Consider the following 27,589-nt stretch of genomic DNA (forward strand, 5'->3'; position numbering starts at 1 on the left):
GTATGTGTCGATTTCCCGTATACTTCCTCTATCCGAAAGATTTCAAACGACCCATTCTTAAAAACGTCAATGCAAAATCACAAGGATTATAATACTACAACGATGTTTAGTAACCACTCGTAACATAAACACGCAATACTGGAAGTTGTCGTGGTTACCAAGACAAAGCCTATGCTCAACAGAGCAGACCAGAAGTTAGTTCAGAAATCTATGTGTAATAGTTCAGAAGTTATACGCACAAACATAAATCTCTGTAAAAGTGGGCGTTGTCTTTCACGGTGTAGCATAGTAATTTATATGTTATAAAATGGTCAATTTTCATAATTTTTTGACTTTTTTAACAAATTCTTGTTCTCTACGTTGTATACAAATAAAAACGCTCAAAAAGAATTTTTTCGTTTTTTTGGCCCCAAGAAGTGTCTTTCCAAAAACAAAAAAATATGTGTTCCTTTATTTTGAAAGGAAATTCAAAATACTAACTTTCATGTCTGTAACAGCTTCAGTTTTTAAGATAAAGTATCCTCATAAACGTATTTCAACTCCTTATATATTTATTTTCAACCCCACACAGCTTACGTCGATTTTCCGAAAAAACAACAAATGCCTGTTTCTTCATTTTTAAAGGAGATTCCAAATACTAATTTTCACGTCTGTAACATCTTCAGTTCTTGAGATATGAGGTTCTTTTTTTTTTTCTTTTTTTCTTTTTTTTGCTATTTGTTCACGGTGTCGACCTAGGAAGAACGTTTGCCCCTACTTGCACCATATGTGAGGAACCAGCGTTTATTATGTAAATGGCGGAAGTATGGGTTGAATGTGAGGAAAGGAATGTTTAGGACAACAAAAACACCCAGTCCCCAGGCCAGGGATATTAATCATTCACAATTAAAAGCCCCTACCTGACCGGGAATCAAACCCGGGGCCGCCGGTTGGTAGACGGATGCGTTGCCCCCTATACTGCGGGGCCGGACTCATAAAAGTAATTCAACTCCTTGTTCACTCCCCCTTCCTATCCATTAAGTTGATTCCCCCCTCCCCAAAAATGCGTGTTTATTTTTAAAGAAGATTCCATATACCAATTTTCACGTCTTTAACATTTTTAGTTTTTGAGATATAAGTATCCTCACACAAAGAATTCAAATTTTTCAATTCATTCACCCCTCTTAAGTGGACTTTCCGAAGACAAAAGAATATGTGTTTCTTTACTTTGAAAGAAGATTCCAAATACTAGTGTTCATGCCTCTAACATCTTCAGTTTTTGAGATATAAGTATCCTTATAAAAAGAATTCAATTCCTTTTACAGCCCAGCCCATTAAGTTGACCCCCCCCCCCCTCCAAAAAATGCATCTTTATTTTTTATGGTGATTCCCAATACAAATTTTCATGTGGGTAACTTTAAATTTTTGAGATATAAGTTTCTCCATAAAAAGAATTACATTTTTTCACTTCTTTTCACCCTCACCCCTTAAGTGAATTTATCTAAAAACCATAAAAACTTGTTTATTTATTAAGGAGCTCCCAAATTCCAATTATCACGACTGTAACATCTTCAGTTTTGAGATATATGTATTCTCATAAAAAGGAATTAATCTCCTTCTTCACCGCCCCCGCCACCAAGTCGATCCCCCCCCCCCCCCCAAAGTGCGTGTTTCTTTATTTTTAAAGATGATTCCAAATACTCATTTTCATGCCTGTAACATATTTAGTTTTTGACATATAGGTATCATCATACAAAGAATTCAACTAATTTTTCAATTAATTCACCCGCCCTTAAGTGAATTTTCCAAAGACAAAAGATTGTGTGTTTCTTTACTTTAAAAGAAAATTCCAAATACAAATTTTCATGTCTGTAACATCTTCAGTTTTTGATATATAAGTATCCTCATAAAAGTAATTCAACTCCTTTTTCAACCGCTCCCCCCCCCCCTCCCCGGTCCCTTCCTACCCGTTAAGTTGATTCCCCCCTCCCCAGAGGTGTGTGTTTATTTTTAAAGGAGATTCCAAATACCAATTTCCACATACTTAACCTTCAGTTTTGAGATATATGTTTCTCCAGAAAAAGAATTCATTTCTTTTACTTCCTTTCACACTCCCCACTCCAGTGAATTTTCCAAAAACAAGCAGTACTCATTTCTTTAAAAGAGCTTCCAAATACCAATTATCACGACTGTAACATCTTTGGTTTTGAGATATATGTTTCCTCGTGAAAGGAACTCATCTCCGTTTTCTTCCGCCCCCCCCCCCCACCTTCCAAGTTGATTCCCCCAACAAATGTGTGTTTCTTTATTTTTAAAGGAGATTCCAAATACCAGTTTTTATGTTTCTAACATCTTTAGTTTTTTGGTATATATACATTCTCATACAAATAATTCAAGTAATTTTTCAATTCTTTCATCCACACCCCTCCCCCCCGCCCCCCCTGTTAAGGGTTTTTCCTGAAAACCGAATAATATGTCCATATATACTTTTCCTCTGGCTAATGATGCTATTGCTTTAGTGGCCAAGATAAGTGATAAAGCTGTGACATCAGCGACATGTTAAGTTTTTGAGATATACTGTAGATACGCTCATTTTAAAAATTCACCCCCTTTTTTTAGTTCCCCTTTAAGTGCATTATCCAAAAAAAACATATGTATGTTTCTTAACTTTTACAGCAAATTCCAAATACCAGTTTTCAAATCTGTAATATGTTAGGTGTCTGAGATAATTTGCAAAAAATATGTATTTCTTTATTTTCAAAGGAGATTCCAAATTTCAATTTTCATGTCTGTAACATTTTCAATTTTTGAGAAATAAGTCTCCTCATAAAAGGTGTTCAACCTCTTTTCCCCATTTTTCATCCCATCTTAATGGGATTTTCCGAAAACAAAAATTACGCGTTTCCTTATTTTTAAAGAAGATTCCAAATACCAATGTTTATGTCTGTAAACTTTTAAGTTTTTGAGATATAGATGTCCTCATTTTAAAAATTCATCCCCTGTTTTACCCCCTTAGTGACGGAATATCCAAAAATCCTCCCTTAGCGAGCACCTAGATGTTAATATCAATGCATCCCCAAAATTTCATAACTTTATGTCCAGTAGTTTTGGCTCGGCGATGATGAATCAGTCAGTCAGTCAGTCAGTCAGGACAAGTTATTTTATATATATGTATATAGACTAGCAAGATACCCGTGCTTCACTACGGTATTATAATGAAATTTATAATTGAATGCTTAATGTTTTATGTATAATCCGCCAAAATTCGCGATATGACTCGTTTTCTGAGAGATAACGGCAAAGTTCTCCCCATTTTTCAATCTTTTTCTCCAGAAATCGATTTCATACTTCCCGGGCTAGGTCCATATATTCCACCTGGTCAGTTGGGTCCCTAAATCTTTGCCATCTTTTCCTATAAGCATTTTTAATATGGATCAAATCCTTTAAGAGATCCGGTGTGGTATGGTCTTGGGTGCCTTGGCAGTACTGAACCCGCGGCCGGACAGCAATCATAGTCATTACCTGGCCAGGACCCGTTTCCAGCGCGATCCGCACATTTGGACAATGCTCCAGAACATTATTATTATTATTATTATTATTATTATTATTATTATTATTATTATTATTGATGTTCTGGACCCCACAGCAAGATGCAAGACTGCTACTTGGCAGTAAATTACATCTCCTGCCATTGTCTTTGCTGACAATGTGACCAGCATCATCGTCGAGCGTAGCCAAGTGCGCGAGATTTCTGGCGACACGAATGATATACTTCCGTGCATTATTGACCCTATTATAGAGGTGAAAAATTGCACGGTCAATTTCATTCCTATTGTTTATATCAAATGTGTTTAAATGTTTATTTTTATGCCAGGAGAATCTACTGTAATCTAACTTTATGTTCCCCAAAGGAAAAGATTGCTCTTGAAAATGAAGCCAGGAAATATTAAAAATGATCAGTTTATGATCAGAATAAGTACATTATGAACAGTAAAATAAATTGGTCTCAAATCCTTTTTCACCCCACTGGTTGATTTAACCCCCCCCCCCCCAAAAAAAAAGAAGGCATGTTTCTTTATGTTTAAAGGAGGTTACAACATTGGTCCACGTGTGTTACCTTCAGTTCTGAGATATAAGTATCCCCATAAAAAGAATTCACTTTTATTTCACTTCCTTTCACACTCTCCCCCCTCCCCACCTTAAGTGGATTTTCCAGAAAAAATACTTCTTTCTTTATAGTAAAGGATCTTCTAAATACCAATTATCTCAACTCTAACATCATAAGATTTGAGATATGTGTTCTCATAAAAAAGAAATTCAAATCCTTTTCACCCCCGCCCCAAGAGGATTTCCCCCCAAAACGCTTTTTTCATTGTTTTTAAAGGAGATCCCAATACCAATTTTCACGTTTGTAACAACTTCAGTTTTTATTAGATGTAAGTATCATCATATAATTAAATCAATTAATTTTTCAATTCTGTCACCTCGCCCCCCCCCCCCCCACCTTCGTTGGACTTTCCGAGAATATGTATTTCTTAATTTTAAAGCAGATTCCACATACCAATTTTCACGTCTGAGATAATAGTATCCTCATACAAATAATTCAACTAATTTTTCAATTCACACCCCCCCCCCCCCTTTAGGGGGATTTTCGAAAACAGAAAATACGTATTTCTTTATTTTTTAAAGGAGATTCCAAATACTAAATTTCACGTCTGTAACATCTTCAACTTTTGAGATATCAGTATCCTAAATAAATGAATTCAACCCCATTTTCAGTCACTTTTACCTCTCCACCCTAGTGTTCTTTTTAGAAAACAAAAAAATGCATGTTTATTTTTAATAGAGATAAAAATACTATTTTTCACTTCGGTAACATGTTAAGTTTTTGAGATATACTGTAGAAATGCTCAATTTAAAATTTCACCCCCTTTTTAGTTCTCCTTATTTGAAGTTTCCAAAAACAAATCACCTATGTTTCTTTACTTTTACAGAAGATTCCAAATACCAATTTTTATGTCTGTAAAATTTTATGTTTCTGAGATATACTGCAGATATAGTCTTTCTAAAAATTCACCCCAATATGTCACTTCTGTTTAAGACCCATTAATTGGATTTTCCAAAAACAAAAAATGCATGTTTCTTTATTTTCAAAGGAGATCCCAAATACCAATTTTCAGGTCTGTAATATCTTCTGTTTCTGAGATATAAGTATCCATATTTAAGGCATTCAACCCCTTTTTCACCCCTTTTCACCCCTCCCATTGGGATTTTCCGAAAACAAAAAAATATGTGTTTCTTTATTTTAAAAGGGGATATTGAATACCAATTTTTACATCTGTAAACTTTAAACGTTTTGAGATATACATGCATTTATTTTAAAAATTACTCCCCCTTTTCACCCCACCCCCATTAATTGGATTTTCCAAAAAAAAAAAAAAATACATGTTACTTTATTTTTAAAAGAGATTCCAAATACCAATTTTCAGGTCTGTAATATCCTCAGTTTCTGAGGTATAAGTATCCTCATTAAAGGCATTCAACCCGTTTTTCACCCACTTTCACCCCTCCTATTGGGACTTTCCGAAAACAAAAAATACGTGTTTCTTTATTTTTAAAGGAGATTCTAAATACTAATTTTTACATCTGTAAACTTATAAGGTTCTGAGATATAGATACACTCATTTTAAAATTTCACCCCCCTTTTCACCCTCCCAATAATAGATTTTCCAAAAACAAAAAAAATATGTGTTTCCTTACTTTTAAAGGAGATTTCAAATTCTAATTTTCAGGTCTTCATATCTTCAGTTTCTGAGATATACGTATCCTCATTAAAGGCATTCAACCCCTTTTTCACCCCTCCTATTGGGACTTTCCGAAAACGAAAAAATACGTGTTTCCTTATTTTTAGAGGAGATTCTAAATACCAATTTTCACATCTGTAAACTTTTTAAGTTTTGAGATATAGGTACGCTCATTTTAAAATTTCACCCCCCTTTTCATCCCCTTAGCGAAGGAATATCCAAAAATCCTCCCTTAGCAAGCACCTACACTGTACTATAAATGTATCCTCAAAATTTCATTTCATTATACCCAGTAGTTTTGGCTCTGCGATGATAAGTCAGTCAGTCAGTTAGTCAGTCAGTCAGTCATGACAAGTTATTATTTTATATATAGAGACTAGCAAGATACCCGTGCTTCGCTATGGTATTATACTGAAATTTATAAATGAATGCTTATTGTTTTATATAAAATCCACCAAAATTTGCGATCTGACTCATTAACTAATAGATGATGGCAAGTTTCCTCCCATTTTTCAATCTTTCTTTCCAACAATCGATTTCGTACTTCCCGGGCTAGGTCCAGGTATTCCACCTGGCCAGTTGGGTCCCTAAATCTTTGCCATCTTTTCCTATAAGCATTTTTAATATGGATCAAATCCATGAGGAGATCCAGCATGGTGTCGTCTTGGATGCCTTGGCGGTACTGAACTCGCGGCCGGACCTTATTATTATTATTATTATTATTATTATTATTATTATTATTATTATTATGATAGGGGTGAACAATTTGACGGTCAATCTCATTCCTATCATTTATATCAAATGTGTTTACATTTTTATTTATATGCCAGGAGAATCTACTGCAATCTAAGAATGTTCTCCGAAGGAATAGATGGCTGTTTAAAACGAACCCAGGAAAGATTAAAATTGATCGGTTTAAGATCAGAATAAGTACATCGAAAATCTACAGCCCGTTTCCAGTCATTCGGTAGGGTCAGGAATGGAATGAATAAAGCTCCATCTAGCGGCAACAATAGGAATAGTGCCGGCTACCGAAGGACTCCTCTGGGGCAATGATCGATGAATGACAAATGAAATGAAATGTTGGACAGTGTTGCTGGAATGAATGATGACAGGGAAAACTGGAGCATCCAGAGAAAAACCTGCCCATCCTCCATTTTGTCCAGCACGAATGTCACATGGAGTGACCGGGATTTGAACCACGCAACCCAGCTCTGAGAGGCAGGCGCGCTGCCGCGTGAGCAACGGAGGCTCCTTATAGGTACATTATGAACAGTAAAATAAATTGGTCTCGCCTCCATTTACACCCCACCGCCATTAAGTTTATTTACCCACCCCGCAAAAAAAAAATCAAAAGAAGGTGTGTTTTAAAGGAGATTCCAAACACCAATGTTCACGTCTATTAGCTTCAGTTTTGAGATATAAATATTCCCATTAAAAAATTTCACTTTTTTTCACTTCCTTTCACACTCCCCCCGTACCCCCAAAGTGAATTTTCCAGCAAAAAATACTTGTTTCTTTAATAGTAAAGGATCTTCTAAATACCAATTATCACGATTCTAACTTCTTCAGTTTTTTATTTGTGTGTCCTCATGAAAGGAAATCAACTCCTTTTCACTGCCGCCCCCCAAAATGGTCCCCCCCTCAAACGCGCTTGTCTTCGTTTTTAAAGGAGATCAAAATACCAATTTTCACATCTGTAACAACTTTAGTTTTTATTAGATGTATGTATTCTCATACAATTAAGTCAATTTTTTTAATTCTTTTACCCCCCCCTTCATTGGATTTTCTGAGAATATGTGTTTCTTTACTTTTAAAGCAGATTCCAAATATCAAATTTCATGTCTGTAACATCTTCATTTCTGAAAACTAAAGTACACGTTTCTTTACTTTTAATGGAGATAAAAAATACCATTTTTCACTTCTGTAACATGTTAAGGTTTTTTGAGATATACTGTAGAAATTCTCATTTTAATATTTCACCCCTTTTTAATTCCCCTTAAGTGGAGTTTCCAAAAACAAATCACCTACGTTTCTTTACATTTACAGGAGATTCCAAATACCCTCTTTTTACGTCTGTAACATTTTACATTTGTCAGATATTCTGTAGATATAGTCTTTCAAAAAGTTCACCCCAATTTGTCACTCCTGTTTAACGGCCATTAATTGGATTTTCCGAAAGCAAAAAATACGTGTTTCTTTATTTTTAAGGGAGATTCTAAATACCAATTTTTACATCTGTAAACTTTAAACATTTTGAGATATAAATACACTCATTTTAAAACTTCACCCCCTTTTCACTCCCCCCCCCCCCCATTAATTGGATTTTCAAAAAAAAAAAGGTGTTTCTTTATTTTTAAAGGAGATCCCAAACACCAATTTTCAGGTCTGTAATATCTTCAGTTTCTGAGATGTAAGTACCGGTATCCTGATTAAAGGCATTCAACCCTTTTTTCACCCTTTTTCACCCCTCCTATTGGGATTTTCTGAAAACAAAAAAATACATGTTTCCTTATTTTTAAAGAAGATTCTAAATACCAATTCTTACATCTGTAAACTTTTAAAGTTTTGAGATATAGATACCCTCATTTTAAAATTTTACCCCCCTCTTCACCCCTCTAGCGACGGAATATCCAAAAATCCTCTCTTAGCGAGCATCTACATCTTAATATGAATATATCCCCAAAATTTCATTTCTTATATCCAGTAATTTTGGCTCGGCGATGATGAATCAGTCAGTCAGTCAGTCAGTCAGTCAGTCAGGACAAGTTATTTTATATATAGATTACTACCCATTTCACTGGATTATTCTTGAGAAAGAAGATGGTAAAAATGAAGATACTATGTACATTAACATAAAATCTCATACATCTACACTCATGACAACTCAATTAGACACACCTGGTTAGAAGCATATAGCACCCCCTTCTGCCTTGATGACAGCAGTGATGCAGCATGGCACGGACTCCGCAAGATATCGGAAGCATTGGGAAGCTATATCATCATCATCATCATCATCATCATTTCCCCTTATCCAGCTCCTGCCGAGTCGGGGCATTTATGGTACTTCGTCATCTTCTTCTTTCCTTCCACCATTCCTCTTCCATGGTTTTGTCCCAGTCTAAATTTCGTCTTCTTATGCCTGTCTTCACTGATTCAATCCATCTTGTTTTAGGTCTTCCTCTTACTCTCTTGCCCTCGCACTTTGTCTCCAGTATCTGTCTTGGAATTCTATTCTCCACCATCCTCTTCACATGTCCAAACCACCTTAGTTTATTCTTTTCAACTCTCTCATTAAGATTTCCTATCCCAACTTCCTTCCTAACATCTTTATTTCTCACTCTGCCTTTCCTTGTCTTTCCTATCATAGAGGAATTTCATCTCACTGGCTTGAATTCTACTCTCTTGCCTGCTAATCAAAGTCCAAGTCTCAGCTGCATAAGTCAGTATGTGTACATAGTACATTTTGTACATTATCTCCTTACGTTTCCTTGGTACTTCTTTGCACCAGACAAGTTTTCATACACTTTGGTAGAATGCATTACTCTGCTGTACCCTCCTGCCAATCTCCATGTCCACCCTAGCATTTTGCATTAATTCACTTCCTAGGTATTTAAAGCTGTCCACAATTTCCGGGCTCTGACTTCCAATTTTCACAGTGCCCTTTCCTTGCCTTTCCCCTCTTGACATCACCATAGTCTTATTTTTCCCTGTACTGATTTTCATGCCATACTTCTCAATTTTTTCATTCAGTACATCTAGTTGTTGTTGCACTTCTTTGCTGTCCTTTCCCAAGATCATATCATCCGCAAATAGCAGTATCTTCATTTCTTTATCTCCATAGCCTTCCTTTGTTTCCTTTACAATTTCGTCCATGACCATAATAAAAAAAAAAGTGAAAGCACACTCCCCTGTCTTAGTCCAGTCTTATTCCTAAACCATTCTGTCTTTCTAACTGGGGTCAGTACTCTGCTAACACAGTTGTTGTACATTGCTTACACCATTTCTAACATTTCTATTCCAAGTCTCTTTTTAACCAGGTTTCCCAAACCTTCTCTCTAGGTACACTGGGTACTCTGGGCACACCTTTTCTATATCATGACCTGATCCTTTCCATATTCCCAGTTCTCTTCCATCAACTGTCTCATGCTAAAGATTGGGCCAATGTAGATCTTCCACCCCTGAAGCCATATTGTTCCTCTTGTAACTCTCCTTCAATCTTTCTTGTCATTCTTCTTTCTAATATCCTTTCCAGTATTTTAACTACCTGCGATATAAGTGTGATTCCCCTATATTTACCACAAACTTTCTTGTCCTCTTTCTTAAACACTAGTGTTATTATCCCTTTGTTTCAGTCTTCTGGTACACATTTGTGTTTCCACATACACTTTAGTAGTCGGTACAACCATTGCATACCAACAGGTTCAGCAAGCCCTTACCATTTCTACACTGATTTCATCCATCCTTCTGTGAGGTGGTCTCTGTGATAAGCTATACTGATCAATTATCACTGCTCAGCCTCCCACAATCCACGAATATTGTTCGGAGTAGGATCCAGGGCACGCACCTCTCGCTCAACAGCATCCCAGATGTGCTCTATGGAATTGAGACTGGGGCTTCTCAAGGGCCAGGCAAGCATTTTCCATATTCATGGAGTGCTCATCAAACCAGTCAGCCACAATTCAGGAGTGATGGGCTGGAGCATTGTCTTGCTGTAGGTACGGGTCGCCTGCAGGGTGCTTGAGGCAAACAAAGCAGTGAACATGACCTGTCAGCAGGTTCCTGTAACATTCGTAGCTGAGGGACATTGTCAGATATACCAAGGGTCCCATTTCATTCCATGTGAACAGTCCCCGTATGAGGAAACCACTGCCACCGACCTGAACTATATTATGCTGGAAAGAGGGATCCATTGCCTCATGTGGTTGATGGCACACTCGTACCCAGGTGTCTGTGTGTACCAATTGGATCCTCGACTCATCTGTCCAAGCAACCTTTATCCATGCCTTGAGAACCCAATGGCGGTGTTCCTTTGCCCATATCAGTCGTCATGCCTTGTGATGGGTGTTGAGCAGAGGTACCCTTGTGGGATGCTTGCTTTTGTATCCCATGGTGAGGCGACGGTTTTGATGGTATGGCTGCTCACATATCGTTGTTGATCAGCACAGAATTGATGAGTGATCTGCTGCATTGTGGCCCATCTCCTGCACAGCGACCCTTGTCATCAATGCATAGTACACCATGACAGTTGGTTTTGTCCGAATCCACATACTCACGGCACACTCGATGTGCTGGCCCTTGGAAAGTCCAGTGCATGCATGACTTCACAGATGGAGTGGCCCATATGTCTGTTGCTGACAACATGGCCAAAATCAAATGCACTGAGGTCTCATGTCTTACCTATCCTGCAGTCAACTGTTTCTCATGCAGCCCAAAAGAGTTCTGACGTTCTCGCTGCTACAGGTTACAACCTCTTTTTACATTCACTGGGCCAAGGACAGCGTCATTTCCCCTACTATAGCAACGATATCTTAATTGAATTTCTCACAAGTATATTTTTAAACTGAATGTATGTAATTGATTGTATGTAATACATGACAATTCATCTCTTCGTGTTCTCTTGATATCAGTTACAATCTTCACTGCTCAGCATGATGTTAACTGAATCATGACGTCTTGCATGGAGATTATGACACAATTGTCCTCAAAAATTAGAAACTTGACTTGGGATTCCTACTTTTGTAAATATAACTTTAGTGTAGTACAATGGAACTCTCATGGAGCATAGAGTTACATGAGGCCAAAGCCAGATCTGAAGAATATGTTGAAGAATTCAACAAAATGAGACATATTGTCAGGGGTGTTCCAGGATTGGGAATAATGGCCTATATGAGCAGCTTCCTGGAATAAACATAGGAAAACCACATCCAAAGAAGCTACAGAAAGTCAATGTGGCCTACAATCACACACATCCTATTGTATAATAACAAAGATGGCTACTCCCTAAGAAAGTATTTAAACTAAATCAATGAGATTAATTAGAAGAAAATCTATTCCATTTAAAAGAGAAGTCGAACTATCAAAATATACTTACAGGAATGCTGTGTCGGGAGTCCTCGGTTTTGATATCATCAAACTCCATTTCAAGCCTTCCACTATCGTCAACATTCTGACGTCGCCGGAGTAGACGCAGTCGTTTGTACTCTTCAGGACAAACTTTCTTCCACACGTAGTAAAACTGCACACACTGTTTAATTGTTTTGGAACCAATCTAAAAGGGACAAAAGTAAAACAATGTTATATTTGTGTAAAATTTTTAAAAACATAACCAAGAAATGCACAATTTTGGCAGACAGGAGAATTCCATACTTGAATTTAATTCATTGTGTTTAAATAAGAATTTACCAAGAAATATCACTGCCATTTATAATTTTTAAGGCAACTTAAAGTCATATATGGTTCTCTATAACCCAACAACTCTAGCTTTTTAATACTGCACAAACTTTAAATACAGCAAAATATGCATTCAACCGAACCTTGCATTTTTCCATGTAAAACAATAATAAAATAAAGTTCATAAATAACAAACATAATCAAACTTTAACTAACAGTTCCAAATTTCATCTCGGGGCCTAAAATAGGAACTGTTAAGGGGACAAAATTACAAACGTTCCCTGACTTATTACAATGGCCATTACAGTAACCCATGCCAACCACCTCACTGTAGTGGTTACACTCCAAGAACTACACTGAGTGACTGAAATACAGCCCAATATTTCACACACATATCAGTGCTCACTCTGCAGAATATTCTGTAATCAAATGATTGGACTTCAAGTCATACAGAACTAGAATATCCATTTATAACTGAATACACCTCTTAACTAAGCCTCTGTGGTTCAGGTGGCAGGGCGTCAACCTCTCACTGCTGGGTTCCATGGGTCAAATCCCGGTCACTCCATGTGAGATTTGTGCTGGACAAGGTGGAGGTGGGACAGGTTTTTCTCTGGGTACTCTGGTTTTCCCTGTCTTTCATTCCAGCAACACACTCCATTATCATTTCATTTCATCTGTCAGTCATTAATCATTGCCCCAGAGGACTGTGACAGGCCTCGGCAGCCAGCACAATTCCTATCCTCGCCGCAAGATTCATTCATTCATTCATTCATTCCATCCCTGACCCAGTCAATGACTGGAAAACAGGTTGTAGGTTTTCATTCACAGCTTTTAACTCTGCTGATTAGGCTATTCACATTGTTCATTTTGCCCAATTTAGATTTGGACTGGTGTCCTTTCCTTAGGTTGCCAAACTTTTTGATTTTGATGGAATCAGGTAAAATGTATAATGCAAATATTCTCATATGATCTTAGTACCAAGCTACAAAGGTCATGTCATAAGTCATGACAGTAGTGTTATATCAATAATTAATGATATTTTGTTTTATGTCCCCCTAACTACTTTTACGGTTTTCGGAGACACTGAGGTGCCGGAATTCAGTCCCGCGGGAGTTCTTTTACATGCCAATAAATTTACAGACACGAGGCTGACGTATTTGAGAGCCTTCGAAAACCACCGGACTGAGCCAGGATCGAACCTGCCAAGTTGGGGTCAGAAGGCCAGCACGTCAACTGTCTGAGTCACTCAGCCTGTTAAGCAGTGTTATACCTTCCAAACTTATGTAGCATGGAAAATCCAGTATAAAGGTTTAAAAACTTGTGTCACACACTCCTGAATGCTACCAGCAGATGGCAATAGTATACATTGGTGGCTAGTTAACAACGCTCAGCCGTGCTCCAAGACGTTTGCAAGTAAATTTAAACACCAGTCACAAGTTAAGGGTCCCAAATTCCTTGACCTCATTCTGTTGTCTTGTTGCAATTTGGCTGCGTGTATTACGTTTAGTTTCAGAGTACTAGAAGAAATCATTTTTTTATGCCGAGGTGAGTTAGTGCTGTTTCTCAGGCTAAATTGTTTGTGGAAAGTTGAGCATCTAAGCAGCAATGTGTATGCAGAAAACTCTCCTTGACTGTTGGAAAAAATAAATGAATCATGTGTACAGTAACTTTTTTCTGTTGCACTTTCTTTGTTGTCATTGTTGGTGTCATGTTTTATCTCTCAGTTTCAATGTATTTGTTAATAATAATGAAATCATTATAGATGCAACTGAATGCCTCTACCACAACCAATTTCCCGAGAGAAGAAAACCAACAGCCAATATTTTCCATAGTCTTGAACGATGTTTGTCTGGAACTGTAGCACTTGGAAAGAATCCTCCTGTTAGAGATGCTCCTATACATATATACATTTATTCAGAGAATAAAAGCTTCCCCCATAAGGAAGTTGCCCATGAGGTCAAAGCATAATAAAAACGTACTTGAAAATCATGATGACCTTCAGTTAGATATTCAGCCTAATATTGTTATTGGCATTTATCCCTTGTCTTTTATAATTCAGAAGTAAAACACAAAAATAAAACAGCTTCTGGACAACTTTACTTTCCTCTTTTCTGATTGTATATTCTGTTAAAAAAATCTCTAATGACAAGGGATACTATAAAAACTAGGGTAGTGTTGTTTCCATTCTCTAAATTACAACCTAACCCATTTGTTACCAGCTTCAACTTTCATGATATCCTTAGCAATACACCACTACAGTATATATGCTTCAAAAAGGTATCTCATACAGAACTTCCTAAGACTATTTATACCTCCTGCGAGATGCTGCGGAAGTCCTTGTCGTACTTGAGCAGCCCTTGATGGAATGTATCCATCTCATCTGCACTCCACCGGTCACTCTCACAATACTGATATGCCAGTAATGGATGCCCAGGAGGAAGAGCTGGTGTTGGCTGCATAAGCTTCAGCATTGCTTCCTGAATACAGAAGTGATATACCATAAAAATGCAATTTACTCATTCATTAATTCATGTATGCAGAGTTGGGAAGTAAGCGAGTAAAAGTAATCCAATTACTGCATTTGTAAGAATACTTTACAATTTGATTACAAGTAAAGATTATTAATCATTACATTCTAGTAATCGATATGCATCACATCGAGAGTTTGAACGCCAGCACTCGAAGGCATCACAAGGGTATAAAGTATAGGGATGTTGCGATACCACATTTGATATGATATTTTAGTTTCAGTACTCAAACCACAAAAATATACATACACTAGTAATATCAGAAACAAATATCAATGCCAACTGTATCATTCAATATCAACAGTATTGTGCAGGCAGTTTCAAACCTGGAGATAATGAAAAAGCAGTAATGATTGAATGATCAGCGAAACCTTCAGTACACTATTATTACATGTGGACGCATTGTGTAAACATTTTTGAAACATAAAATACTGACACACAATGAAAACATAAATAAACTAGCAGCATGTACCTGTCGTTGACAAGCCAATAGTTGACGATATCACTAACTTCTGTTTTCTACTAAACATTAATGTGTAAGCAGACGTTTGTAAGTCATTGGTAATGAAAAGTGTATAATTAAATGGAGATTTTCCAAAGGCCTCTTTGTACATTATATCAGTGGTCAATATACATGGGTCAAGAACTCAGCCAAACACTGCTCAGCCAGAGGTTGTTCTGAAAAGTACTTTGATGCAAAAAACACAATTTCTACAAAACCATTAGAGTTACAAAGAAAATGCATATTACCTTATTTTGTAGACAAATTAATTTTTAGTCACTTCTTTCTTCTTCTTCTCTATGCTGTTGACATCCACTCCTGAACATAGGCCTTTTATTTTCCTTTCCATATCATCCTCTGCTGGGCAGTAAGAATGCAGTTGCTTTCACCATGGCACTGGATGTCACCTCTCCATCTGGTAGGTGGACTGCCAACATTCCATCTTTAATCCCATGATCTCCACTCCATCACAGTCTTGGTCCATTTTGAGGTTCTCCTTGCTACATGGCCTCGTTCATCTCCACTTCAGTCTTGTCACTTGCTCCATCATGTCAGCAACTCGAATCCTCTTCCTGATTGGACTTGAACTCTCATGCTGATTCCAAGCAGAGGCGATTAGTGCTGTTCACTGCGAAAGTAACAGTTTCAAGCCCATATCTCATGACTGGTAGAATGCACACATATTGTATTCTTTTATCTTGAGGTTTATTGGCACCTGCAGATTTTGCAGGATGTAGCTGACCCTGCCAAAAGCTGCCCAGGTTAGGCTGATTCTTCTGGTGATCTCTGCCATCTGGTTGTCCCTCCCTAGTTTAATGCTGTGCCCCCGGTATATGCACTCCTCAATATTGTCAAATTTTCAGGCGAGTCCATTTGTTTTGATTTTGGTCAATAATTTATAAAGCATTGACAATGGACTGATACTCCTACAGTATTCTATTGACTATTTGTGCAGTCACCCTTTTTGTATGGCATGATTACTTCTGCATTCTGCCATGATTTGGGAATTCTGCCTTCCGCAAAACATTTGTTCAGAAGTCTCAGTAGTGCTCCTTCAAGGACCTCTCCACCAAATTTTGGCATCTCACTCGGTATGAGGTCTCCTCCTTGGTGACTTGCAGTTCATTAGTTGTTTTAAAGTGCTCTCAATTCTGACCCATCGATTGTCAGTACTTCCTCTTAGCCCACATTCCGAATTGTTACTCGTTCTTCCTGATCACTTGCAGGCAATACAGACTAGCTGTAGAGTCCTTGGTAGAAATCTTCTATAACTTTTGTTATGTTATCTTCCTCTACCATTACCTGACCTCAGATGTTCTTCATTTTCTGGATCATCCATATTCCTACTGACCTGTTGGAATGGAGGACTTTCATAATTACGTTGCCCTATATTATATTAGTGATCACTTCAGTACTGTGCATTTTTCTATCTTTTCTGATAGCTTTCTTCACTTTCATATTCAGTTCTTCATGCCTTGGTGAGTCTCTTCTTACCCTTCTCCGTTCTTCGATTAGCTGCTCCATGCCCTGGCTGATTTTGGGTTTCTTCTGACTGTGAAATGAACACACTTTCTTCATGGCAGTTTAGATATTTGTGATTTCATTCAACTGACAGTTCAGTTCAAGATCATATAGTTCTTAAACTGGACATAATATCCTCTTGATCTGGTTGGCATATTCTTTTCCCTTTTCCCTGAGTTTGAATATTGTATGGTGTATTTTTCTGTCCATCAGACGATTTTTTATTAGTCATGTGTTAATTTCTGTTCTTGCTCTCACTAGGCTGTGGTCAATGCCCATGTCAAAACGATTTAATACCATCACATTTGTACGTATTGATCTGTTTGTGGCCAGCACATAATCTGTTTCATTCTTGATTTTATGGTCGGAGCTACTCCAAGTCCATTTCCTCATAGGGTGCTATTAGAAGAAGGTATTCAAAAAGTATAAATGCCCTTTATTGAGGAAGTCAATGTTTGAAGCCTCTGATTCCATGCACCCAGACAAAAAGGTGCCTATGTATTGGAGATGTGCTGCCATTTTTACTCTGACTCTCATGTTATGATGGTAAAAATGAGCTTTTCTGCAATCTTCTCAGCTTTACATGTAATAAATATCATTTTTGGTCCGTATTGATGATGTAGATTGAAATAATAACATTAAGTTATTTATTAGACCACCTAATCAATACAAAATCGTCTTGGATGATTTACATAAATTTGTTAGCTAATAGTGGGACATGTTTCGCCTTCTCTGAAGGCATCATCAGCCATAGTCTTAACCTTAAATTAAAAATAAGCGTCTAAATAACATGTAGTGATGAAATGAATTTTAAAATCTTGAAGAGATTTGAAGTAAAATAACATTAAAAATAACAATGATGGTTTGAAAATACAATGTGATGAGATACAATAGTGGAAGTATTAACAAAATTAACCTTAGAAGGCTGCTAAAATAAGTACAATGGAATAAAACAACAGATTGTTATACAACAAGTAGTAAGATTGCATAAAAGTAAAGTTGATAGTAATGGCGGTTATAATTAGACGATGGCGAAAAATCTTATGTAATCAAAGTAAAGAGGAGAGAGTAAAAGTCAAAGTTAGTCGAGAGATCCGAAGTTCATTATGATCTTGAAGATAAAGGATGAAAGTCAGATGCATATGGTGAAGTTGTAGAACACGTTGAGGATATGAAGTTGGTGAATAGAAGTTGAAGAACAGTTTCAAATAGGATCACTATGGACCATCTCAAAATTTGAAGTGATGTTCAAATGTTGTAAATTGTGAGTTTGTAGATATTCTAGTTGAAAAAGCATATACAAGTGGAATCTGTAAATGGAAGCAAGAAACGTAGAGTTAATTGTGTGAAAAGATATTTGAAAAATCTTGAAGTAGAATCGTATGCACTTACCACTTGACGGTGACAAAGATAGCTTGTAATATTATGAGTAAGAAGTATTTGCAACAGTAGACTTCTTGCTACGTGTGTTATAACTGAAGTTTTGTGTTGGAGGGGGATCTGTTTGCGTTGACGTAACTATTAGAGGGGGGCTGCTATTGGTGGGAGGGAAGGAAGAGAGTGTATTACTGCGCGTGTTGTAACGGTGTAAGGCTATTGGAGGGAGCGATGTTCCGGTGGGTGTGGCTATGGGTTTATTGGTTGTATTTGAATTAGAGGTACTAGCGGTGGGGGGAAGGGAGGGGGGTATATTAGCTGTAGGGGAGGTGGGAACTCTAATTGATGTGAGGTTGAAGATTTTTAAGAATTTGTTGGTGAGGGAAGTTGATTCTCGTAATAAAATAAGAATCTGTTCATACAAGGGGCTTTTTTTATCAATAGTGTCATTTAGATTTTTATCTTTATTAAAATGTTGGTCGAGGAAAATAAATAAGTTTTCATATTCTGTCATGAGTTTGCTTTTATCAACTCTTTTTAGGATATGGAGGTCTTGTTCTATTGTGGTGAATTTATGCCCGGTGTCCCTCATATGGTTGGCCATTGCGGAGAATTTGTTGTGTTTTTGGGCATTGTAATGCTCGGCGTATCTGGTAGAGAAGCTGCGGCCAGTTTGGCCAACATAAGAAAAATTACATGTAGAGCATTTCAATCTGTATATTCCTGATCCAGAGTAACTATTGTCTGTGATGTTGATAGAGTTGTGATTGAAGAATAAATTGCGATTAGTGTTTTTTGTTGTGTAGGCTATTTTTATTTCGTGCTTCATTAATGAATTGGTTATCGGGTAAATGCTATGGTTAGTGAACGTGAATTTAGCGTATTTTGGTTTGACGGGTTTTAATGGAGTTAAATTGGTAGCTAGTTTTAGTTTGGTTTTATTGATGATTTTATCAATCATATTCGTGTTAAATCCATTGAATTTAGCTATTTCCTTGATGAATAGTAATTCTTTCTTTAAATTAGTAGAGGACATAGGGATCTTTAATGCTCTATATATTAAACTGTGATAAGTGGCTTTTTTATGTGAGTTGGGATGTAAAGAATCATTTTTTATGGTTGTTGGAGAAAAGGTGGGTTTTCTGTATATTTGGAAGTCGAATTTGTTCAATGCTCGTGTGATTTTGATATCTAAGAAGTTCAGAGAGTTATTGAACTCATCTTCTTTAGTGAATTTAATATTATTATCTAAGTTGTTGAGGAATGATAGTATGTTATTGCTGTTGTTGATTTGTTTATCAATGATAGCTATGGTATCATCAACATAGCGATGCCAAAGACAGAGTCCGTTGATGTTATTAATAATCTTACTATGTTCGAGATTATCTAAGTATATGTCGGCTAGTATTCCAGATAACGGGTCTCCCATCGCTAGACCTTCTTGTTTGTAAATTTTCTTATTGAAGGTAAAATAGTTGTTGTCTAAAACGAAATTAAGTAATTTTAACCATTCATCAATTTCGATTTTACTCAATGTGCTATGTTTCAACAGATTGTTTTTTATGATGTTAATAGTATTGTTGATAGGGATATTAGTATACATGTTGGTGATGTCAAAAGAACATAAAACGTGGTTTGGTTGTAGACTGAACTTATTTAGGGAATTACAGAGTTCGATCGAGTTCTTTATGGGGTTGGAGTTGTGAAATTTGAAGTGTTTTTTTAGGAATTTGTGTAGGAATTGAGAGGTTTTATAGGTAGGACTATTGATACTATTAATTATAGGTCGAATGGGGACATCTTTTTTATGAATTTTGGGCAGTGATCTGACTGTAGGTAATTTTGGGTTCATTACAGTTAATTTCTGATAATCTTGATCATTTAAAATGAAGTTAGAATTTTTCAGAAGGTTCTTTAAGTTACGCTGTATTTTGTTTGTAGGATCTTTGTTAATTAAGGTATAGGTATTGTCTGAAAAAAAGGTTTCAGTTTTATTGATGTAATCTTGTTTGTTCATTATTACTATGGTGTTGCCCTTATCTGCTTTTGTAATTACTACGTTGTTGCTATGGATTTTGGATTTCAGGTTTAGAATTTGTTTCGAGACATTGTGGTTATTATTAGATGTTATCTCATTAATCAAAGTTGGGAGTTTCTTTTTTACTTCATATCGTACGTCATTCTGTTTATCAATTGGGATTTGTTTATCGATATTAGTTTCGGTTTCAGCGATGGTAGTGATGATGTCTTCTGCCTTTTTGTGATTAGGCCAATTATGTTTGATGCCTTTATCTAATAGATTTAATTCTTGGTTAGAGAAGGTTGCATTAGATAGGTTGATTGTAGTGGGAATGTTAGTCAAATGGGAAGGGGACACTTTGTTGTTTGTATTTTGGTCAGGAGTTTTACATTTGTTTTCTTGAAGACTAAGTAATTTATGGTTTAGGGTTTTCTGTTTCTTGTCTAATACGTAAGATAGTTTGAGGTCAGTGTACCTTAAAAATGAGCTCCATTCAAGTGGGGGTAATTTCTGAGAGATGGTCAAATGAGTCCTATATAATTGTAAATTTAGTAAAGATTTCTTCTTGTATAATAGTTTAATTTCATTTTTCAACCATATGTTGTTTACTTTCTTTTGAGTGGCATTAGATTTTGAATAGGGATGACTTTTTCTTTGTAAAGATTTGAGAAATTTAGGTACCAACTCTAATTTCAAACAATCTTTAAGAAACTTGATATCTCTAGAAATCTTGCCTATTTTAATTTTTAGGTTCAAGTACTTGTTAGGTCTTACTATTGCCTGGTTGGCATTGACATTACATGTAATAAATATCATTTTTGGTCCGTATTGATGATGTAGATTGAAATAATAACATTAAGTTATTTATTAGACCACCTAATCAATACAAAATCGTCTTGGATGATTTACATAAATTTGTTAGCTAATAGTGGGACATGTTTCGCCTTCTCTGAAGGCATCATCAGCCATAGTCTTAACCTTAAATTAAAAATAAGCGTCTAAATAACATGTAGTGATGAAATGAATTTTAAAATCTTGAAGAGATTTGAAGTAAAATAACATTAAAAATAACAATGATGGTTTGAAAATACAATGTGATGAGATACAATAGTGGAAGTATTAACAAAATTAACCTTAGAAGGCTGCTAAAATAAGTACAATGGAATAAAACAACAGATTGTTATACAACAAGTAGTAAGATTGCATAAAAGTAAAGTTGATAGTAATGGCGGTTATAATTAGACGATGGCGAAAAATCTTATGTAATCAAAGTAAAGAGGAGAGAGTAAAAGTCAAAGTTAGTCGAGAGATCCGAAGTTCATTATGATCTTGAAGATAAAGGATGAAAGTCAGATGCATATGGTGAAGTTGTAGAACACGTTGAGGATATGAAGTTGGTGAATAGAAGTTGAAGAACAGTTTCAAATAGGATCACTATGGACCATCTCAAAATTTGAAGTGATGTTCAAATGTTGTAAATTGTGAGTTTGTAGATATTCTAGTTGAAAAAGCATATACAAGTGGAATCTGTAAATGGAAGCAAGAAACGTAGAGTTAATTGTGTGAAAAGATATTTGAAAAATCTTGAAGTAGAATCGTATGCACTACAGCTAATATACCCCCCTCCCTTCCCCCCACCGCTAGTACCTCTAATTCAAATACAACCAATAAACCCATAGCCACACCCACCGGAACATCGCTCCCTCCAATAGCCTTACACCGTTACAACACGCGCAGTAATACACTCTCTTCCTTCCCTCCCACCAATAGCAGCCCCCCTCTAATAGTTACGTCAACGCAAACAGATCCCCCTCCAACACAAAACTTCAGTTATAACACACGTAGCAAGAAGTCTACTGTTGCAAATACTTCTTACTCATAATATTACAAGCTATCTTTGTCACCGTCAAGTGGTAAGTGCATACGATTCTACTTCAAGATTTTTCAAATATCTTTTCACACAATTAACTCTACGTTTCTTGCTTCCATTTACAGATTCCACTTGTATATGCTTTTTCAACTAGAATATCTACAAACTCACAATTTACAACATTTGAACATCACTTCAAATTTTGAGATGGTCCATAGTGATCCTATTTGAAACTGTTCTTCAACTTCTATTCACCAACTTCATATCCTCAACGTGTTCTACAACTTCACCATATGCATCTGACTTTCATCCTTTATCTTCAAGATCATAATGAACTTCGGATCTCTCGACTAACTTTGACTTTTACTCTCTCCTCTTTACTTTGATTACATAAGATTTTTCGCCATCGTCTAATTATAACCGCCATTACTATCAACTTTACTTTTATGCAATCTTACTACTTGTTGTATAACAATCTGTTGTTTTATTCCATTGTACTTATTTTAGCAGCCTTCTAAGGTTAATTTTGTTAATACTTCCACTATTGTATCTCATCACATTGTATTTTCAAACCATCATTGTTATTTTTAATGTTATTTTACTTCAAATCTCTTCAAGATTTTAAAATTCATTTCATCACTACATGTTATTTAGACGCTTATTTTTAATTTAAGGTTAAGACTATGGCTGATGATGCCTTCAGAGAAGGCGAAACATGTCCCACTATTAGCTAACAAATTTATGTAAATCATCCAAGACGATTTTGTATTGATTAGGTGGTCTAATAAATAACTTAATGTTATTATTTCAATCTACATCATCAATACGGACCAAAAATGATATTTATTACATGTAATGTCAATGCCAACCAGGCATTAGTAAAACCTAACAAGTACTTAAACCTAAAAATTAAAATAGGCAAGATTTCTAGAGATATCAAGTTTCTTAAAGATTGCTTGAAATTAGAGTTGGTACCTAAATTTCTCAAATCTTTACAAAGAAAAAGTCATCCCTATTCAAAATCTAATGCCACTCAAAAGAAAGTAAACAACATATGGTTGAAAAATGAAATTAAACTATTATACAAGAAGAAATCTTTACTAAATTTACAATTATATAGGACTCATTTGACCATCTCTCAGAAATTACCCCCACTTGAATGGAGCTCATTTTTAAGGTACACTGACCTCAAACTATCTTACGTATTAGACAAGAAACAGAAAACCCTAAACCATAAATTACTTAGTCTTCAAGAAAACAAATGTAAAACTCCTGACCAAAATACAAACAACAAAGTGTCCCCTTCCCATTTGACTAACATTCCCACTACAATCAACCTATCTAATGCAACCTTCTCTAACCAAGAATTAAATCTATTAGATAAAGGCATCAAACATAATTGGCCTAATCACAAAAAGGCAGAAGACATCATCACTACCATCGCTGAAACCGAAACTAATATCGATAAACAAATCCCAATTGATAAACAGAATGACGTACGATATGAAGTAAAAAAGAAACTCCCAACTTTGATTAATGAGATAACATCTAATAATAACCACAATGTCTCGAAACAAATTCTAAACCTGAAATCCAAAATCCATAGCAACAACGTAGTAATTACAAAAGCAGATAAGGGCAACACCATAGTAATAATGAACAAACAAGATTACATCAATAAAACTGAAACCTTTTTTTCAGACAATACCTATACCTTAATTAACAAAGATCCTACAAACAAAATACAGCGTAACTTAAAGAACCTTCTGAAAAATTCTAACTTCATTTTAAATGATCAAGATTATCAGAAATTAACTGTAATGAACCCAAAATTACCTACAGTCAGATCACTGCCCAAAATTCATAAAAAAGATGTCCCCATTCGACCTATAATTAATAGTATCAATAGTCCTACCTATAAAACCTCTCAATTCCTACACAAATTCCTAAAAAAACACTTCAAATTTCACAACTCCAACCCCATAAAGAACTCGATCGAACTCTGTAATTCCCTAAATAAGTTCAGTCTACAACCAAACCACGTTTTATGTTCTTTTGACATCACCAACATGTATACTAATATCCCTATCAACAATACTATTAACATCATAAAAAACAATCTGTTGAAACATAGCACATTGAGTAAAATCGAAATTGATGAATGGTTAAAATTACTTAATTTCGTTTTAGACAACAACTATTTTACCTTCAATAAGAAAATTTACAAACAAGAAGGTCTAGCGATGGGAGACCCGTTATCTGGAATACTAGCCGACATATACTTAGATAATCTCGAACATAGTAAGATTATTAATAACATCAACGGACTCTGTCTTTGGCATCGCTATGTTGATGATACCATAGCTATCATTGATAAACAAATCAACAACAGCAATAACATACTATCATTCCTCAACAACTTAGATAATAATATTAAATTCACTAAAGAAGATGAGTTCAATAACTCTCTGAACTTCTTAGATATCAAAATCACACGAGCATTGAACAAATTCGACTTCCAAATATACAGAAAACCCACCTTTTCTCCAACAACCATAAAAAATGATTCTTTACATCCCAACTCACATAAAAAAGCCACTTATCACAGTTTAATATATAGAGCATTAAAGATCCCTATGTCCTCTACTAATTTAAAGAAAGAATTACTATTCATCAAGGAAATAGCTAAATTCAATGGATTTAACACGAATATGATTGATAAAATCATCAATAAAACCAAACTAAAACTAGCTACCAATTTAACTCCATTAAAACCCGTCAAACCAAAATACGCTAAATTCACGTTCACTAACCATAGCATTTACCCGATAACCAATTCATTAATGAAGCACGAAATAAAAATAGCCTACACAACAAAAAACACTAATCGCAATTTATTCTTCAATCACAACTCTATCAACATCACAGACAATAGTTACTCTGGATCAGGAATATACAGATTGAAATGCTCTACATGTAATTTTTCTTATGTTGGCCAAACTGGCCGCAGCTTCTCTACCAGATACGCCGAGCATTACAATGCCCAAAAACACAACAAATTCTCCGCAATGGCCAACCATATGAGGGACACCGGGCATAAATTCACCACAATAGAACAAGACCTCCATATCCTAAAAAGAGTTGATAAAAGCAAACTCATGACAGAATATGAAAACTTATTTATTTTCCTCGACCAACATTTTAATAAAGATAAAAATCTAAATGACACTATTGATAAAAAAAGCCCCTTGTATGAACAGATTCTTATTTTATTACGAGAATCAACTTCCCTCACCAACAAATTCTTAAAAATCTTCAACCTCACATCAATTAGAGTTCCCACCTCCCCTACAGCTAATATACCCCCCTCCCTTCCCCCCACCGCTAGTACCTCTAATTCAAATACAACCAATAAACCCATAGCCACACCCACCGGAACATCGCTCCCTCCAATAGCCTTACACCGTTACAACACGCGCAGTAATACACTCTCTTCCTTCCCTCCCACCAATAGCAGCCCCCCTCTAATAGTTACGTCAACGCAAACAGATCCCCCTCCAACACAAAACTTCAGTTATAACACACGTAGCAAGAAGTCTACTGTTGCAAATACTTCTTACTCATAATATTACAAGCTATCTTTGTCACCGTCAAGTGGTAAGTGCATACGATTCTACTTCAAAATTTTTCAAATATCTTTTCACACAATTAACTCTACGTTTCTTGCTTCCATTTACAGATTCCACTTGTATATGCTTTTTCAACTAGAATATCTACAAACTCACAATTTACAACATTTGAACATCACTTCAAATTTTGAGATGGTCCATAGTGATCCTATTTGAAACTGTTCTTCAACTTCTATTCACCAACTTCATATCCTCAACGTGTTCTACAACTTCACCATATGCATCTGACTTTCATCCTTTATCTTCAAGATCATAATGAACTTCGGATCTCTCGACTAACTTTGACTTTTACTCTCTCCTCTTTACTTTGATTACATAAGATTTTTCGCCATCGTCTAATTATAACCGCCATTACTATCAACTTTACTTTTATGCAATCTTACTACTTGTTGTATAACAATCTGTTGTTTTATTCCATTGTACTTATTTTAGCAGCCTTCTAAGGTTAATTTTGTTAATACTTCCACTATTGTATCTCATCACATTGTATTTTCAAACCATCATTGTTATTTTTAATGTTATTTTACTTCAAATCTCTTCAAGATTTTAAAATTCATTTCATCACTACATGTTATTTAGACGCTTATTTTTAATTTAAGGTTAAGACTATGGCTGATGATGCCTTCAGAGAAGGCGAAACATGTCCCACTATTAGCTAACAAATTTATGTAAATCATCCAAGACGATTTTGTATTGATTAGGTGGTCTAATAAATAACTTAATGTTATTATTTCAATCTTCTCAGCTGTCAGATCTTTGCAGAATTGCTCAATTTCTTCATCAGACAAGGTTGGCATTGGTTCATACCCTTATATTACCTGGATGTTACATTTGTTATTACCGAGCTTGGTAGCTGCAGTCGCTTAAGTGCAGCCAGTATCTAGTATTCGGGAGATAGTGGGTTCGAACCCCACTGTCAGCAGCCCTGAAGATGGTTTTCTATTGTTTCCCATTTTCACACCAGGCAAATGCTGGGGCTGTGCCTTAATTAAGGCCATGGCTGCTTCCCTCCCACTTCTGGCCCATTCCTGTCCTATCGTCGCCATAAGACCTATCTGTGTTGGTGCAACGTTAAGCAACTTGTAAACTAAACATTTGTTATTGAGGTTGAGAGCTACATAGATTACTCTGTCTGATATTGCCTTGCTATTCATGACAAGGTCTTACATTCTCCTACGAATCAGTAGAGCCACACCACCACTGTGTGAGTTTCCATCACAGTTCCTCTGGAAGGAAATGTGTCTGGATTTCAGAGTGGTGACTGTTTCGCGATTTAGCCTAGTCTCGCTTATTCCCAGTAAACCCATTTGATATTCTGCAGTTCATGTTCAAGGTTAAGGAGATTTTTCCTCCCGTCTCATGGTGTGAATATTGTATATACCTATGTAGAAAATTTTATTTTAGTTCTCTTTTAGTTTTATTTTGTTTACTCCGAGCTTGTGCCTCCCCGAGAATCCATAAAATGATTGACAATTCAGTGTGAGATTCTGAGTTTCTAGCTCCACTCACCTGGGGAACATCCAATTTAAAGTTTTTTTTTGCTAGCAGCTTTACGTCACACCGACACAGATAGGTCTTATGGCAACGATGGGATAGGTAAGGTCTAGGAGTTGGAAGGAGCGGCCATGGCCTTAATTAAGGTACAGCCCCAGCATTAGCCTGGTGTGAAAATGGAAAACCATCTTCAGGACTGCCGAGATTAGCATTTGAACCCACTATCTCCCGGATGCAAGCTCACAGCAGTGCGCCTATAACCGCATGACCAACTCGCCCGGTCAATTTAAAGCTTGAAATTTCCATAGGAAAGAAGGTTTCGGAAAATAATCATTCTTTTCAAGTGTGGTGATGAGTACCTGTTGTCCCCAGAGAGTTAAAGATGTCACAAAGGCGAAGGGTGGACCCA

At 36.1% G+C, this 27,589-nt stretch overlaps 1 protein-coding gene across 1 annotated transcript in view; it reads right to left on the bottom strand.

Annotated features, from left to right (window-relative positions):
- LOC136863454 (serine-rich adhesin for platelets) overlaps window positions 1-27,589 on the bottom strand; it is a 253,575-nt gene that overhangs the window by 33,374 nt on the left and 192,612 nt on the right. Inside the window, exons 9-10 of the mRNA XM_067139861.2 lie at window positions 14,492-14,656; window positions 11,878-12,054 (exon numbers count right to left, since the gene is read on the bottom strand). Of these exons, the coding sequence (XP_066995962.2) occupies window positions 11,878-12,054; window positions 14,492-14,656 (342 nt within the window). The remainder of the gene's footprint in view (window positions 1-11,877; window positions 12,055-14,491; window positions 14,657-27,589) is intronic.

The sequence above is a fragment of the Anabrus simplex genome, chromosome 2 (genome assembly GCF_040414725.1).
Source record: "Anabrus simplex isolate iqAnaSimp1 chromosome 2, ASM4041472v1, whole genome shotgun sequence".
Taxonomy (NCBI): Eukaryota; Metazoa; Arthropoda; class Insecta; order Orthoptera; family Tettigoniidae; genus Anabrus; species Anabrus simplex.